Source organism: Oncorhynchus gorbuscha, linkage group LG15 (genome assembly GCF_021184085.1).
Source record: "Oncorhynchus gorbuscha isolate QuinsamMale2020 ecotype Even-year linkage group LG15, OgorEven_v1.0, whole genome shotgun sequence".
Classification (NCBI taxonomy): domain Eukaryota; kingdom Metazoa; phylum Chordata; class Actinopteri; order Salmoniformes; family Salmonidae; genus Oncorhynchus; species Oncorhynchus gorbuscha.
The window spans coordinates 29,301,633-29,320,151 of NC_060187.1; the positions used below are offsets into that span (position 1 = coordinate 29,301,633).

At 45.3% G+C, this 18,519-nt stretch overlaps 1 protein-coding gene across 1 annotated transcript in view; it reads left to right on the forward strand.

Annotated features, from left to right (window-relative positions):
• The first annotated feature begins 1,451 nt into the window (after positions 1–1,451).
• Positions 1,452–18,519, forward strand: part of LOC123997228 (vegetative cell wall protein gp1-like) — a 42,239-nt gene continuing 25,171 nt past the window's right edge. The window contains exon 1 of the mRNA XM_046301390.1: positions 1,452–2,049. Within this exon, the coding sequence (XP_046157346.1) occupies positions 1,452–2,049 (598 nt within the window). The remainder of the gene's footprint in view (positions 2,050–18,519) is intronic.

Consider the following 18,519-nt stretch of genomic DNA (forward strand, 5'->3'; position numbering starts at 1 on the left):
CAGAGAGGAATGAGTCAAAGGTAGACGTGGGGAGGTTAAAGTCGCCCAGAACTGTGAGAGGTGAGCCGTCCTCAGGAAAGGAGCTTATCAAGGCATCAAGCTCATTGATGAACTCTCCGAGGGAACCTGGAGGGCGATAAATGATAAGGATGTTAAGCTTGAAAGGGCTGGTAACTGTGACAGCATGGAATTCAAAGGAGGCGATAGACAGATGGGTAGGGGAGAAAGAGAGAATGACCACTTGGGAGAGATGAGGATCCCGGTGCCACCACCCCGCTGACCAGAAGCTCTCGGGGTGTGCGAGAACACGTGGGCGGACGAAGAGAGAGCAGTAGGAGTAGCAGTGTTGTCTGTGGTGATCCATGTTTCCGTTAGTGCCAAGAAGTCGAGTCAGTATGTTAGCAGCAGCCACTCAATGTTAGTGATGGCTGTTTAACAGTCTGATGTCCTTGAGATAGAGACTGAAAAACAGCTTTTCGGTCCCTGCTTTGACGCACCTGTACTGACCTCGCCTTCTGGATGATAGCTGGGTGAACAGGCAGTGGCTCGGGTGGTTGTTGTCCTTGATGATCTTTTTGGCCTTCCTGTGACATTGGGTGGTGTAGGTGTCCTGGAGGGCAGGTAGTTTGCTCCCGGTGATGCGTTGTCCAGACCTCACTATCCTCTGGAGAGCCTTGCGGTTGTGGGTGGAGCAGTTTGCCGTACCAGCCGGTGATAAAAGTTTGTGAGTGTTTTTGGTGACAAGCCAAATTTCTTCAGCCTCCTGAGGTTGAAGAGGCGCTGTTGCACCTTCTTCACCATGCTGTCTGTATGGGTGGACCATTTCAGTTTGTCCGTGATGTGTACGCCGAGGAACTGAAAACGTTCCACCTTCTCCACTACTGTCCTGACGATGTGGATAGGGGGGTGCTCCATCTGCTGTCTCCTGAAGTCCACGATCATCTCCTTTGTTTTGTTGACGTTGAGTGTGAGGTTATTTTCCTGACACCACACTCCGAGGGCCCTCACCTCCTCCCTGTAGGTTGTCTCGTCATTGTTGGTAATCAAGCCTACCATTGTAGTGTCGTCTGCAAACTTGATGATTGAGTTGGAGGCGTGCATGGCCATGCAGTCATGGAGGAACAGGGAGTACAGGAGAGGGCTGAGAACACACCCTTGTGGGCCCCCAGTGTTGAGGATCAGCGGGGTGGAGATGCTGTTGCCTACCCTCACCACCTGGGGTGGCCTGTAAGTGGAAGCTAGTCGGGCTTCCACGTCCTAGCTGGCTCGGGAGGTTTTGTTGTCCTGGTTGGCTCGGCAGACGCCCATCCCATGTCAGGCCTCAGCCGTCTCGCCAGGGTTTTACGCCTCAGCCAGCTCGCCAAGCAACTACGCTTCAGTCAGCTCATCAGGCTCCCACATTCCAGCGGGATCATCAGGCTGTCACGCCTCAACCGGGTCGTCAGGCTCCCATGCCTCAGCCGGTTTGCCAGGCTCCCATGCCCCTGCCGGTTCGTGGAGATGTCACGCCCCTGCCGGCTGGTCCAGCGCCCAGGCCTCGGCTGGCACGTCAGGCTCGCATGCCCCTGCCGGTTCGTGGAGATGTCCCGCCCCTGCCGGTTGGTCCAGCGCCCATTCCTCGGCCGGCCCGTCAGGCTCGCATGCCCCTGCCGGTTCGTGGAGATGTCACGCCCCTGCCGGCTGGTCCAGCGCCCAGGCCTCGGCCGGCCCATCAGGCTCGCATGCCCCTGCCGGTTCGTGGAGATGTCACTCCCCTGCCGGCTGGTCCAGCGCCCAGGCCTCGGCCGGCCCGTCAGGCTCGCATGCCCCTGCCGGTTCGTGGAGATGTCACGCCCCTGCCGGCTGGTCCAGCGCCCAGGCCTCGGCTGGCTCGTCAGGCTCGCATGCCCCTGCCGGTTCGTGGAGATGTCACGCCCCTGCCGGCTGGTCCAGCGCCCAGGCCTCGGCTGGCCCGTCAGGCTCGCATGCCCCTGCCGGTTCGAGGAGATGTCACGCCCCTGCCGGCTGGTCCAGCGCCCAGGCCTCGGCTGGCCCGTCAGGCTCGCCCAGGTGGGAAGCCAGGTGGCTGTTTCACGCTGTTTGATGTATTTTCCATATTAAATGTTCTACTCCCCATACTTGCTTCTCCTCTCCAGCGTCGGTCCTTACATTTCAGTTCCTTCAAAGCATTTTGTTCATCCTTACTGAGATTATCTGCTCGTTAAGGATTATTGAGGGCCAATTTTGTGTTCTATTAGCCTAGTGTAGGTGAGAACAGAAGGACCCAAATTAGCAGAAGGAAAAAAACTTGACTTTGTTCTCATACATCAGAAATACCAGATGCATTAATGTTTCTTAACACTTCATTACCTATTAGCACAGAATACATTCTTAAAATGTAATTGGCAAACACATTTTAAAGGGTCAACATTTAATGTGGTCCTTCTGTAGCTCAGTTGGTAGAGCATGGTGCTTGTAACGCCAGGGTAGTGGGTTCAATTCCCAGGACCACCCATACGTAGAATGTAAATGTAAGTCGCTTTGGATAAAAGCGTCTGCTAAATGGCATATATAAATGGCATATATATATATATATATATAATGCAAAATGGCCCATCCCATCCAAAATGGCCCATCCCATCCAAAATGGCCCATCTCATCCAAAATGGCCCATCCAACAGTATGCAAAACAGTCATCAAGGCGAAGAGTGGCAACTTTGAAGATTCTCAAATATAATATATTTTTATTTGTTTTTAACGCTTTTTTGGTTACTACATGATTCCATATATGTTATTTTATAGTTTTGATGTCTTCACAATTATTCTACAATGTAGAACATTTTAAATATAAAGATAAACCTTTGAATGAGCAGGTGTGTCCAAACTTTTGACGGGTACTATATATATTTATATTTGTGTGTGATCTATTGTCACATTGCAATCTATCCAGTGGGTACTGGGGTTCAAATTTGAGTGTTGGCCCAACATGTACTCAGTAGGGGAGAGGTCCTGTTCAACAGAGTTCAACAACCTACAGGGCTCATCTGAAACCCACAGGACACAAAGTGGTTCAATGTGTAAAAATATAAAAAGGGAGCGGATCTTGTTGAATGAAAAGAACATGATGTTCTGGACACACACACACACATCTTATTGAATGAAAAGAACATGGTGTTCTGAACCTGTTGAACACACACACAAATCTTGTTGAATGAAAAGAACATTGTGTTCTGAACCTGTTGAACACACACACACACACGCACACACACACACACACACACACACACACACACACACACACACACACACACACACACACACACACACACACACACACACACACACACACACACACACACACACACACACACACACACACACACACACACACACACACACACACACACACACACACACACACACACACACACACACACACACACACACACACACACACACACACACACACACACACACACACACAGAAACACACCTGGTAGAACTGAGCTAGACTGAGAACAGAGGAACAATGCATCCCGAAGAAAAACATACTGCAGGAATCATAAAAGCCAGTCAGGAAAGAGTCAAACTGGGCCTGAGTGACCACTTTATGGTTTAGAGCCTGGGTCTGCCCTATGCACACACGCAAGCATTCACACACACGCACACAAACGTTTCACACACACACAGACACACCAATACACCACAATAAAAATGTGAAACCACCACACATGCTTACCCGTGACCAAAGTGGCCTCTCTTTCTGCTGGACTGGCAGAATTTTCCTAACTTTCATTTCCTTAGGACAGAAGACATGACTTGGCCAGGCAGATTGCTCAAGAGTGACTTCCAAATTGGATGTCTATCCATGTCCTGTGGACATCTGTAAATTAATTCAAAATCGGCCACTAGGGGCAACAGTGAGTGCTATTACCATCAAGTTGGCTTCGGTTTTGCTTGGGTGTTGTGGATGGGGGTGGCGTTTTAGCATAATCCCATGTGGTGGACACACTTTCTTTTTATTAAACCCTATCCCAAACCATAACCGTTAACTTAACCATTTGGAATGAATGCCTAAACTTTATGTTTGAACCCTATCCAAAACCATAACTCTTAACTTCTAAATTTGACATATGGAGCAACTTCGACATTTTATGTTTTGGAGAAATGGAACAATGCCGAGCAGGAGGAGCAACCCAGGGTGTCCAAAACACTTTGAAATTTTATGTTTGGAGAAACTTCTAAATTTGACATTTGGCAAAACGTGGATAATATCTAATTCTGCAGAGAGACTGGGGGGTAGTTGCGCTAGCATGTGTGTAAAACAAACTATTTTATTTGGTTTAAATATAGTTCTGTGGTGGGATGTTTGGGAGATTGTGTATGTGTGTGTGTGTGTGTGTGTGTGTGTGTGTGTGTGTGTGTGTGTGTGTGTGTGTGTGTGTGTGTGTGTGTGTGTGTGTGTGTGTGTGTGTGTGTGTGTGTGCATAACTCTGTTTGGCAGAGCTGTATTATAATTGTGGAGTGTGATATCAATGTTGGAATAGGCAGTCCTTTCTCTCTGTGGCATTGCTGGGAGCAGCTTGGCAGCTAGGGAGGAAAACCCTTAAAGGCCTGCGTCACTCAGGGTCTTCTCTGAGCCCTCCATGGTCCACACAATGCCTGATTATAGAGGCAGGAGGAGAGATATTCACCAGATGACCATACACTGGAATGGAGCTAGTGGGAACAGGGAACTCTGGGAAGGGCGGAGGACTAAACCCTCAGAGCCTTTGGAGCCACAACATTTACATGGAAATGTACTGACGTGTGTGTGTGTGTGTGTGTGTGTGTGTGTGTGTGTGTGTGTGTGTGTGTGTGTGTGTGTGTGTGTGTGTGTGTGTGTGTGTGTGTGTGTGTGTGTGTGTGTGTGTGTGTGTGTGTGTGTGTGTGTGTGTGTGTGTGTGTATTTAGCTGTACTTGGCAGCTGGCTTCTTACAGCATTTGAAGTTCTGTTCCTAAAAAAAACAATGCAGGAAGTTAAAATTGCTTCTGGTCTTTCTCTAAAAACCAGGCCGTGGGGCCTCTAGAGTCCTAGTATAGCCTGCGTACTCACACACACACACACGCACGCACGCACGCACGCACGCACGCACGCACGCACGCACGCACACACACACACACACACACACACACACACACACACACACACACACACACACACACACACACAGCCCTCAACACCTCCAGTAGACAAAAGTCCCCTCTGTGTTCCACTTCCAAACATAAACACACAGTGATATACATTACTGGCCATGTTAACAGTACAGATTCAGAGGTCAAAACAGAAGGGTCCATGACAGCAGTCGTACTGCAACTTTCAGCTCCAGGACATTTTAATGGGCACAAATGAGTCATGCTAATTGTATCTTTTTATTTTACCCAAGATTAGCTTAAATTAAATTAAATCTCCATTACAAAAGAGATCCTTACAGACATATGGCTGCTCTGCCACACTTGAGAATAGTAATGATGGTGGACACAGTATTACTGCTCCCAGATGTACCATTACCATTGACAAACAATGCTTCAGCCTTGGAAGTTTCCCAGTGCCCTGCCTGGCACACCTCTACCCACTCTGAGTCATGCTGGAGAACTATGCTTCTCATGTTAGCACAGCACTGACAGGGCACAGTCTGAAAATATTGGCATTAGAAAGCCAGCAAAGGCAGACACAATAGATATATACAATATATAATTATGACATAATTACTTTCTATAATTACAGCAGATAATACCTTGCTGTTTGAACATGTGGTGTTGCCACACACACACACACACACACACACACACACACACACACACACACACACACACACACACACACACACACACACACACACACACACACACACACACACACACACACACACACACACACACACACACACACACACACACACACACACACACACACACACACAGTGTTGTGGTGCCTGTGGGATCTGCCCTGGTAACCTTAGAGCTCAGGGATGGGTAGGGCACCTCGCTGACAGCCTTTCCCAGACAGACCTCACAGTGTGAGAGAGCTCTGCCTGGGCTGGGCAGGATGGTGGTTAGTGGTTGGTTCAGCCCACGTTGGCATGTGTGGTGGGTGGGGATGCCCTGGTCTTGGAATGTGAATCTCAAAGGACTGTTCTCTTTAGAAGCAAGTGTCTTTATCTAGCTCTGTAGGTCTCTCTTTCTTAAGGTGCCCACCTGTCTGCCTACCTGTCTGTGTCTGCCTGTCTGCCTGCCCCTTCCGTGCTTACTGCTCCCTGGCCAAAACTGATGAAACTAACACAATTCAGTCAGTGAAATCAATAGACTAGTTCCAAGCAGCATTCATTGGAAAAGGAAAACATTGGTTAATGCTTGTATTTTATGAGACTGGTAACAAACTGAAAAAAATGACTTAGTTAATGAATTAAATGAACACTACGATAAATCAGCTGCAGACCAGAGCTGTCGAACCCAGAGAGTGACCCGTCTGCCATCAGAGCCTGTAGCCCACTTACCTAATTAACACAGCATGGTTCTCTTTCTCTCTCTGTACTCTCAGATGGACATGGAGAGAAGGAGGAGGAAGGGAAGTAGGAGAGAGAGTATGATAGTGCCCCGTTTTTAATGCAGAGAGAAAAAGCTGAAAGAGGTGATGAGGGGAATGAGGTAAGGGGGATGGTAGAGGTGATAAGGGGAGTACTTAGCATCAGTATCAGCAGATTGGGTTAGAGTTTGAACATGGAGGGAGAGAGAGAGAGAGAGAGAGAGAGAGAGAGAGAGAGAGAGAGAGAGAGAGAGAGAGAGAGAGAGAGAGAGAGAGAGAGAGAGAGAGAGAGAGAGAGAGCGTGCATGGCCACAGTGACAGGATTTAGTGTGAAAATTCCTCAGTGGAACACGTCTGTGATGTCATCAACATGAGGTGGAGCCACATTTCTAATCCCTCCATAAATAAGACGGAGAGAGAAGGGGAGGGAGGGAGGAGATGGAAAGAAGACAGATGAGGTATGAAGGACAAAAAGGGACATGGGGGAAAGAGGGGGAGGCAGGGGTGAGGGAGAGAGACAGGAGTGAGGGAGGGGGAGGCAGAGGTGAGTGATAGGCAGGCAGGGGTGAGGGAGGAGAGGGATCAGGCGATGGGGACGGGGTGAGGGAGGTGGAGGCAGGGGTAAGGTTGGGGAGGGAGTCAGCAAGGAGGAAATCCCTGCTGAATCACCCTGCTTCTATTCTTAGACGATCCCTCTGAGCTGTGTGCTGCTTCTGCAGTTGCCCCACAGGAATCTACAGGAATTCCCTTCACTCCCTCTCTCCGTTACCCAGCACCCTCATCATCCCACCGTCCTCATGCTACTGACCGGACTGTTGCCAGAGAGCATGACATCTACACACACGTACCCTGCCAGAACTTGCAATTTGACCACAGAAAACAATTAATACATATGTAGAAATTGTTACATAACATATTGATTTATCAATGCCAAGGTTTATTCAGAGTGGATTTTTACTCATTGTTGATGAACCTGTAAAGTGTCGAGAAAAGCGTAAACTTGTGAGTAGAGTGAGGATTAGAGTTTTGGCTTGGATGTTTCTAGAGAGCTTTAGGTGGCACAGCAGGCAGAATGTTAGGTGAAAAGGTTGAGAATGATACACAGCCTTAGAGAGCAGACAGGGTGTCTTGGCCAGTAGTGCTGAGGTGTGGAAGCACTGACCTATACTGTAAGCCTGACAGAGAGGTCTTAGTGGCTTAGAGACCCCTAGAGAGCATACAGGGGGTGGGACAGGGTGGTGACAGGGTGACAGGTGAAAGGTTGAGTGTGAGACAGGCTCCAGGGCCAAAGCTCTGGTGTTTGGCTCGGGAGAAATGTCACATAGAGAGTCTCTCTCTCTCTCTCTCTCTCTCTCTCTCTCTCTCTCTCTCTCTCTCTCTCTCTCTCTCTCTCTCTCTCTCTCTCTCTCTCTCTCTCTCTCTCTCTCTCTCTCTCTCTCTCATATGGTTGGGGGAAAAACATACATCATTATAAAATCCATGTATACAAACAACAAGTCTGCTGTTAAATTAGCAAAAAACACACATATGTCTTCCCACAGGGCCGTGGGGTGAGACAGGGATGCAGCTTAAACCCCACCCTCTTCAACATATATATCAACTAATTGGCAAGGGCACTAGAACAGTCTGCAGCACCCGGCCTCACCCTACTAAAATCTGAAGTCAAATGTCTACTGTTTGCTGATGATCTTGTGCTTCTGTCACCAACCAAGGAGGACCTACAGCAGCACCTAGATCTTCTGCACAGATTCTGCCAGACCTGGGCCCTGACAGTAAATCTCAGTAAGACAAAAATAATGGTGTTCCAAAAAAGGTCCAGTGGCCAGGACCACAAATGCAAATTCCAACTAGGCACCGTTGCCCCAGAGCACACAAAAAATGATACATACCTTGGCCTAAATATCAGCGCCACTGGTAACTTCCACAAAGCTGTGAACGATCTGAGAGACAAGGTAAGACGGCCTTCTATGACATCAAAAGGAACATAAAATTCGACATACTAATTAGGATCTGGCTAAAAATACTTGAATCAGTTATAGAATCCATTGCCCTTTATGGTTGTGAGGTCTGGGGTCTGCTCACCAACCAAGAATTCACAAAATGGGACAAACACCAAATTGAGACTCTGCATGTAGAAATCTGCAAAAAATATCTTCAGTGTACAACGTAAAACAACAAATAATGCATGCAGAGCCGCATCCCCGCTAATTACCATAATCCAGAAGAGAGTCATTAAATTCTACAACCACCTAAAAGGAAGCGATTCCCAAACTTTCCCTAACAAAGCAATCACTTACAGAGAGAAGAGTCCCCCAAGCAAGCTGGTCCTGGGGCTCTGTTCACAAACACAATCGGACCCCACAGAGCCCCAGGACAGAAACACAATTAGACCCAACCAAATAATGAGAAAACAAAAACATAATTACTTGACACATTGGAAAGATTTCACAAAAAAACAGAGCAAACTAGGCTGGAGAGTACACAGTGGTACACAGTGGCAAACTAAACAGAGAGTACACAGTGGCAGAATACAATATTCTGACCACTGTGACAGACCCAAACTTAAGGAATGTTTTGACTACGTACAGATTCAGTGAGCATAGCCTTGCTATTGAGAAAGGCCGCCGTAGGCAGACCTGGCTCTCAAGAGAAGACAGGCTATGTGCCCACTGCCCACAAAATGGGGTGGAAACTGAGCTGCACTTCCTAACCTCCTGCCAAATATATGACCATATTAGAGACACATATTTCGCTCAGATTACACAGATTCACAAAGAATTCGAAAACCAACCCTCATTTTGATAAACTCCCATATCTAATGGGTGAAATACCACAGTGTGCCATCACAGCAGCAATATTTGAGACCTATTGCCACAAGAAAAGGATCATCAGTGATGAACAAACACCAGTGTAAATGCCATATTTCTGTTTATTTATTTTCCCTTTTGTACTTTAACCATTTGCACATCGTTAGAACACTGTATATATACATAATATATTATTTTGGAACTTCTGTGAGTGTAATGTTTACTGTTCCTTTTTATTCTTTATTTCACAGATTACTAGAAACTAACTAGGTTTCCCATTTTCTCTGTGGATTAATTGTCAGAGTAGAGGACCTAAAATAACAACCCAATGTTTATATCCCAGGACAAATTAGCTAGCAACAGCAAGCAAGCTAAATGGCCATGAATGTTTAATGCGTTTCGAACTGTCCCCAAATGAATATAGTTGGTTCAGAGTTCATTTTGATATTTCAACCTGCGTGTCCTGATCGCGTCAGGTGTGGATGGACAAAATCAACATTCTCGCATTAGCACACGCGTATGCCCGGTCTAGTCAGCGTGTTAAAAGGGCCTTAAGAACAGCTTCAATTAACTTTGGCATAGATTCGACAAGTGTCTGGAACTCTATTGGAGGGCTGCAACACCATTCTTCCATGACAAATTCCATAATTTGTTGTTTTGTTGATGATGGTCCAAAACGCTGTCTCAGGCACTGCTCTAGAATTTCCCATAAGTATTCAAATGGGTTGAGATCTGGTGACTGACACACACACACACACACACACACACACACACACACACACACACACACACACACACACACACACACACACACACACACACACACACACACACACACACACACACACACACACACACACACACACACACTGTTGTAGAGGTTAAGCCAGGGGAATGCAGATCTACAGACTCTCCAGTAATGTGAGACAAACAAATGTGGGAGCGTGACCAGTATGGATGGTCTGTTATTTTTGACAGTGTGGACTTTGAGTCAGCAACGAAGAGACCTTTCTATCCCAGCCATCTTGTGTGTGTGTGCGTGTGTGTGTGTGTGTGTGTGTGTGTGTGTGTGTGTGTGTGTGTGTGTGTGTGTGTGTGTGTGTGTGTGTGTGTGTGTGTGTGTGTGTGTGTGTGTGTGTGTGTGTGTGTGCGTGTGTGTGCGTGCGTGCGTGCGTGTGCGTATGTGTGTGTATGTGCGTGCGGGTCATGTGTGTGGAAGGGCGTAACTTTGTGTTGGATATTGGGGGGAGGTCAGAGTCAATGGGTTCCGGTGTCCCCCCTCTAGGGGGGTTTGGGGGCATATCCCCTGTGATATTCTTTGTTTTAAATAGCTGTGAAATGGTTGTTTCAGGTGAATTTTGAAGGGAAAATACATCTAAAAATGTCCTGATAATTTGGTCCATATACACCATCACAACTGAAACATAATTATTGTTCTGTATTACTTTAAACTGTGTTCTTTAAACTGGGCTCTCCTTCTCCGTGGCTGACGTGAGAACAACATTTAAGCGCGGCCAGACGGCATCCTTAACCGCGTCCTCAGAGCATGCGCGTGTGTAAGTGTGTGTGTAAGAGGCATCATCACTATCTTTAAGAGCTCAGATGTTATCATTGAAAAAAGGAAGTCTTTAGCCACGGCTTTTAGACTTATTCAGCCGTTCATTTTCAAGTGTTACAGTTTTTCTAGAGCTAGCCTGCATGTTGTTGTTTTTTACCTTTGCATTCCTTTATGCTGAAAATTAATCACCTTCCTAGAATCATGAATATGTATAGATTTCAGTTCGGCACTTCTATGAGAGATTGCATTTATTTCCCTCTCAACTCTTTCTCACTGCCTCGAGATAGGAAATAATGTCTATTAATAACTGCATAATGGCTTCTTGCAAATATCAGCAGAGTTCTACATCCAACTGCTAATAAGATTACCATAGCAGCAGAATAAACAGATGCAGTTTTTTCATGGGTCAATGCTTGTGATAACAAAAATAACACAGTGACAACTCAATGGATGCTTTCTGTTGTATCTGGCCTGCTCTGAATGCAAGAAAAGAGCATTATGGACCTTTCTAATCCTTACCAGATGGAAGACTTGTGATAGATAGACAAACATTTGGATGAACGCATGAGGGAAATAGACAAAAGATGGATGAACCCATGAGGGAAATAGACAAAAGATGGATGAACCCATGAGGGAAATATACAAAAGATGGATGAACCCATGAGGGAAATAGACAAACATTTGGATGAACCCATGAGGGAAATAGACAAAAGATGGATGAACCCATGAGGGAAATAGACAAAAGATGGATGAACCCATGAGGGAAATAGACAAAAGATGGATGAACCCATGAGGGAAATAGACAAAAGATGGATGAACCCATGAGGGAAATAGACAAAATATGGATGAACCCATGAGGGAAATAGACAAAAGATGGATGAACCCATGAGGGAAATAGACAAACATTTGGATGAACCCATGAGGGAAATAGACAAAAGATGGATGAACCCATGAGGGAAATAGACAAAAGATGGATGAACCCATGAGGGAAATAGACAAAAGATGGATGAACCCATGAGGGAAATAGACATGAGGGAAAAAGATGGATGAACCCATGAGGGAAATAGACAAAAATGGAGAACATGAGGGAAAAGATGGATGAACCCATGAGGGAAATAGACAAAAGATGGATGAACCCATGAGGGAAATAGACAAAAGATGGATGAACCCATGAGGGAAATAGACAAACATTTGGATGAACCCATGAGGGAAATAGACAAAAGATGGATGAACCCATGAGGGAAATAGACAAAAGATGGATGAACCCATGAGGGAAATAGACAAAAGATGGATGAACCCATGAGGGAAATAGACAAAAGATGGATGAACCCATGAGGGAAATAGACAAAAGATGGATGAACCCATGAGGGAAATAGACAAAAGATGGATGAACCCATGAGGGAAATAGACAAAAGATGGATGAACCCATGAGGGAAATAGACAAAAGATGGATGAACCCATGAGGGAAATAGACAAAAGATGGATGAACCCATGAGGGAAATAGACAAACATTTGGATGAACCCATGAGGGAAATAGACAAAAGATGGATGAACCCATGAGGGAAATAGACAAAAGATGGATGAACCCATGAGGGAAATAGACAAAAGATGGATGAACCCATGAGGGAAATAGACAAAGATGGATGAACCCATGAGGGAAATAGACAAAAGATGGATGAACCCATGAGGGAAATAGACAAAAGATGGATGAACCCATGAGGGAAATAGACAAAAGATGGATGAACCCATGAGGGAAATAGACAAAAGATGGATGAACCCATGAGGGAAATAGACAAAAGATGGATGAACCCATGAGGGAAATAGACAAAAGATGGATGAACCCATGAGGGAAATAGACAAAAGATGGATGAACCCATGAGGGAAATAGACAAAAGATGGATGAACCCATGAGAAAAATGTATAAACTTGTGCATGATATTCATCCATAGAGATACAGTCACTAATGAAAGTTTACACACCACAGTCTTCACATTTTGCTTCCTTAAAATGAAATCTAAAAATGGATTCAAATGGATCTTTTTCCCTGCAGATATACACAACCTACTCCACATTTTGTAAGTGAAATAAAAATTATAAAAACTTTCCAAAAATAATACAAAATTAGAAGTGAAGACGTATTGATTGCAGATGTCTTCACACTCCAGAGTTAATAATTGCAGTTTTGTCACACAATACAATACAAAGTTTTGAGGGAGCGTTCAATTGGCATGCTGACTGCAAGAATGTCCACCAGAGCTGTTGCCAGATAATTTAATAATCCTTGGTCTACCATTAACCGCCTCCAACATCATTTTAGATCATTTGGCAGTACGTTCAACCGTCCTCACAACCGCAGACCATGTGTAACCACACCAGCCCAGGACCTCCACATCTGAGACCAGCCACCCAGACAGCTGATGAAACTGAGGACTATTTCTGTCTGTAGTAAAGTCCTTTTGTGAGGAAAAACTCGTTCTCGTTGGCTGGGCCTGGCTGAGCCAAAGTGGGGGGCTTATGCCCTCCCAGGCCCACCCATGGCTGCACCCCTGCCCAGTCATGTGAAATCCATAAATTAGGGACTAATAAATGTTTTTCAATTGACTGATTTCCTTATATGAACTGCAACTCAGTAAAATCATTGAAATTGCTGCATGTTGCGCTTATATTTTGGTTCAGTTTAAGTAGCTAGCTAGCCAGCCCATAGAGAGAGCATTGCAATGTGTGTTTTGTTGTTGACTTCCACAAAGATTTTCACGTTTCTACCAACCTTATTAGTATAACGACAAAATATAAGATTTGTTCACAAAAAAGATTTAACACTGTAAAAAGTACAATTATTATTTAACACTGTAAATTATAGGAATTAGTGGTTTTGAGTGCATTTTTCCTTTAACTCTGGGCTGTGAAGACATAGATAGTCAACACATCTTTATTTAGACACATTTTATAAATTGGGAAAGTGTTCTATAATTTGTGGAGTAGGTTGTGTAGATCTAGTTTAATTCATGTGAAGATGGTGCAAGGGGTGTGTAGACTTTCACTATGAGTGTGTGTATGTGAGAGATGTGTGGTGTTGAACTGTGTTGAACCTGGCTGCAGTGCCATATTCTAGCAATGTGCTGTGAAGTTCAGGCTGATGCGCTTACACCAGCCAGGTCACCCATGATACTAGTAGTATTCAACGTCCATCCATGTCTAAGGACGTCAGGAGATGACTTGGAAACCGGCCACTAGGGGTAACAGTGAGCGCTGTTACCTTCAAGTAGGTTTCGACTTTGCTAGGGAGTTGTCGACAGGGATGGTGGGTCGGCGTAAGCATCTGCCTCTGCTGCCTAAAGGATGCTTGTTCAAATCCAGCACTAGAATGTATTATTTATTTATGTTTTTCGCCTATACCAAACCTTAACCCTTACCTTAACTATTCCGAGTTAATACCTACACTTAACCCTAACAATAACCATTCCGAGTTAATACCTACACTTAACCCTAACCTTAACAATTCTGAGTTAATACCTACACTTAACCCTAACCTTAACAATTCTGTGTTAATACCTACACTTAACACTTACCTTAACCATTCTGAGTTAATACCTACACTTAACCATAACCTTAACCATTCTGAGTTAATACCTACACTTAACCATAATCTTAACAATTCAGAGTTAGTACCTACACTTAACCCTAAACTTTAAAAAATGGAGTTAATTCCTAAACTTAAGCTTGAACACTATGAAATGTGATGTTTGGAATAACTTTGAAATTTGAGGATTGAGAAGCATGGATGAATGTCTAATTCTGATGTGAGACTTGGAGAGCGTGTTGCTTACACACCCCTGTCAATGAGGGGTTTTCCCTAACCTCCTCTCCCACCTCTCTCTCTACCCTAACCCCTCCTCTTCCCTCCTACACCCGTCTTTCCACCCTCCACTGTTACCAAACATTAGGACGTGTTATGGACAGACTCCAGCCGTGAAAGGAGATGTGGCCTCAGTGACAGTCAGTCTCCCACCTCTGCCCTCTATCTTGCTACGCTAGCTGGTGACACCCCTCCTATAATCAGTATCATCAATTATCAAAGCCTAAAACTCCCCCTTGCCTCCATATCTCTCATGATAGACCAGATGAGAGTGCAGAGGGGGGAGATAGGGTGAGAAGGGGGGAAGAATGGGGGGAGGAAGGGGGAGGAGGGAGGGGAGAGGGTGAGGAGGCAGGAGAGTGTGTGAGGGAGGCTAAAAAAGCTGAGTGTGTCAGGGCAATAAAATATGCAGAGTGCATAATGTACAGTATATTTATTTATTTAGTCTTACATTTTTATTTAACCTTTATTTAACCAGGTAGGCCAGTTGAGAACAAGTTCTCATTTACAACTGCAACCTGGCCAAGATAAAGCAAAGCAGTGCGACACAAACAGCGCAGAGTTACACATGGAATAAACAAACGTACAGTCAAAAACACAATAAAAAAGTCTATATAGAGTGTGTGCAAATTAAGTAAGATTAGGGAGGTAAGGCAATACATTGGTAATAGTGGCAAAATAATTACAATTTAGCAATTAAACACTGGAGTGATAGATGTGCAGAAGACAAATGTGCAAGTAGAGATACTGGGGTGCAAAGGAGCAAAACATATATATAACAACATGGGGATGAGGTAGTTGGGTGGGCTATATACAGATAGGCTATGTACAGGTACAATGATCTGTAAGCTGCTCTGACAGCTGATGCTTAAAGTCAGTGAGGGAGATTTGAGTCTCCAGCTTCAGTGATTTTTGCAATTTGTTCCTGTCATTGGCAGCAGAGAACTGGAAGGAAAGGCAGCCTTTGTGGATGACCAGTGAAATATACCTGCTGGAGCGCGTGCTACGGTTGGGTGCTGCTATGTTGACCAGTGAGCTGAGATAAGGTGGGGCTTTACCTTGCAAAGACTTATAGATGACCTGGAGCCAGTGGGTTTGGCTACGAATATGAAGTGAGGGCCAGCCAACGAGAGCATAAAGGTTGCAGGGGTAGGTTGTATAAGGGGCTTTGGTGACAAAACGGATGGCACTGTGATAGACTGCATCCAATTAGCTGAGTAGAGTGTTGGAGGCTATTTTGTAAATTACATCGTCGAAGTCAAGGATCGGTAGGATAGTCAGTTTTACAAGGGTATGTTTGGCAGCATGAGTGAAGAATGCTTTGTTGCGAAATAGGAAGCAGACTTGATTTTGGATTGGAGATGTTAAATGTGAGTCTGGAAGGAGAGTTTACAGTCTTACCAGACACCTAGGTATTTGTAGTTGTCCAGATATTCTAAGTTAGTACCGTCCAGAGTAGTGATGCTAGATGGGCGGGCAGGTGCGGGCAGCAATTGGTTGAAGAGCATGCATTTAGTTTTACTTGCATTAAAGAGCAGTTGGGGGCCACGGAAGGAGAGTTGTATGGCATTGAAGCTCGTCTGGAGGTTTGTTAACACAGTGTCCAAAGAAGGGCCAGAAGTATACAGAATGGTGTTGTCTGCGTAGAGGTGGATCAGAGAATCACCAGCAGCAAGAGCGACATCATTGATGTATACAGAGAAAATATTCGGCCTGTGAATTTAACTCTGTGGAACCCCCATAGAGACTGCCCGAGATTCGGATAACAGGCCCTCCGATTTGACACATACTGAACTCTGTCTGAGAAGTAGTTGGTGAACCAGGCGAGGCAGTCATTTGAGAAACCAAGGCTGCCGATAAGAATGTGGTGATTGACAGAGTCGAAAGCCTTGGCCAGGTCGATGAATATGGCTGCACATTATTGTCTTTTATCGATAGCACTTATGATATTGTTTAGGACCTTGAGTGTGGCTGAGGTGCACCCATGACCAGCTCTGAAATCAGATTGCATAGCAGAGAAGTTCAGGTGGGATTCGAAATGGTTGGTGATCTGTTTGTTAACTTGGCTTTCGAAGACCTTGGAAAGGCAGGGTAGGATAGATATAGGTATGTAACAGTTTGGGTCTAGAGTGTCTCCCCCTTTGAAGAGGGGGATGATCGCGGCAGCTTTCCAGTCTTTGGGCGATCACAGACAATACAAAAGAGAGGTTGAACAGGCTAGTAATAGGGGTTGCAACAATTGTGGCGGATAATTTTAGAAAGAGAGGGTCCAGATTATCTAGCCCAGGTGATTTGTAGCGATCCAAATTTTGTCGCTCTTTCAGAACATCAGCTATCTGGATTTGGGTGAAGGAGAAATGGGGGAGGCTTGGGCAAGTTGCTGTGGGGGGTGCAGAGCTGTTGACCGGGGTAGGGGTAGCCAGGTGGAAAGCATTGCTAGCTGTTGAAAAATGCTTATTGAAATTCTCAATTTATCGGTGGTGACAGTGTTTCCTAGCCTCAGTGCAGTGGGCAGTTGGGAGGAGGTGCTCTTATTCTCCATGGACTTTACAGTGTCACAGAACTTGTGGAGTTTGTGCTACAGAATGCAAATTTATGTCTGAAAAAGCTAGCCTTTGCTTTCCTAACTGCTTGTGGATATTGGTTCCTAACTTCCCTGAAAATGTATTTCAAGAAATATGTTCCAAACAGTGTTTTCAGTCACAACTCAACATCCAGTAACACTCAGCTGGGAGATTCTGAGAGAGCCCTATATTCCTCTAAACTCAATGAGTCACGAGTAGTACCGTTCACAATTAAATCACTTTTCCCTTTCCTCTCCCTCTCTCCCTGTCTCTCTCTTTCTCTCTCTCTCTCTCTCTTTTACTCTCTTCCTCTCTCCTCTCCCCCCAGGCCTGGTTGTTTCTCCCAGCAGACCAGAGTGATGAAGGAACAGAGGTTTCCTGTAAAGCACATGGCAGTTTAGTACCGTTGCTGCTGCAGCTCTAATGAATACATTTTTCCTCAGAGCGATGCTTGTATATTACTGGACTTTACAGCTCTTATAAAGACCCAGGGGTGTGCGTGTGTCCTCCTGAGATGACCAGTACTAAAATAAAAATGAGATTTGAGATTTAACGCTAATTGTCTGTGTCTTATAAAAGGGATATTGTCCATTTAGTTTATTGATTGAAAGCTCCTGTCCTCTCCTCCTCTCTTCACTCCTATCTTATCTCCTCTCCTCTCCTCTTCTGACGCTCCCTGGGGAATGGAATGAAGGGAGGGATAGGTGAGATGGATGAAGTAGAGGGAAGGGTGGTCCCATAGGGAGTCTCATTTTTACAGATATCTAATGAAAAGATGGTTGTATACACGCTTAATGTGCTGTATTGATGAAGAATCTCTCTCTCCCCCCAACTTATCCTGTCATGCTGGAGAGTTTGAGACTCAATTTAACCCATGCCACTGCCTCAGTGTGTTTGGGGGGGGGGGGGGTTGTCATGGTATACTGGTTGTTGTCATGGTAATGGTATACTGGTTGTTGCTTTGGTAATGCAACACTGGGCCACCGAGAGCTAGGAGAACACCAACTGGCTTCTTGGCTGAGAATGCCGGATCTGTGTACGCGTGTGTTTTTGGTGGCTCTAGAGGTCAATAGGGAACAAGGTTATAACTACCAGGTATTGACCGACTCCGCCCTACACACACACACACACACACACACACACACACACACACACACACACACACACACACACACACACACACACACACA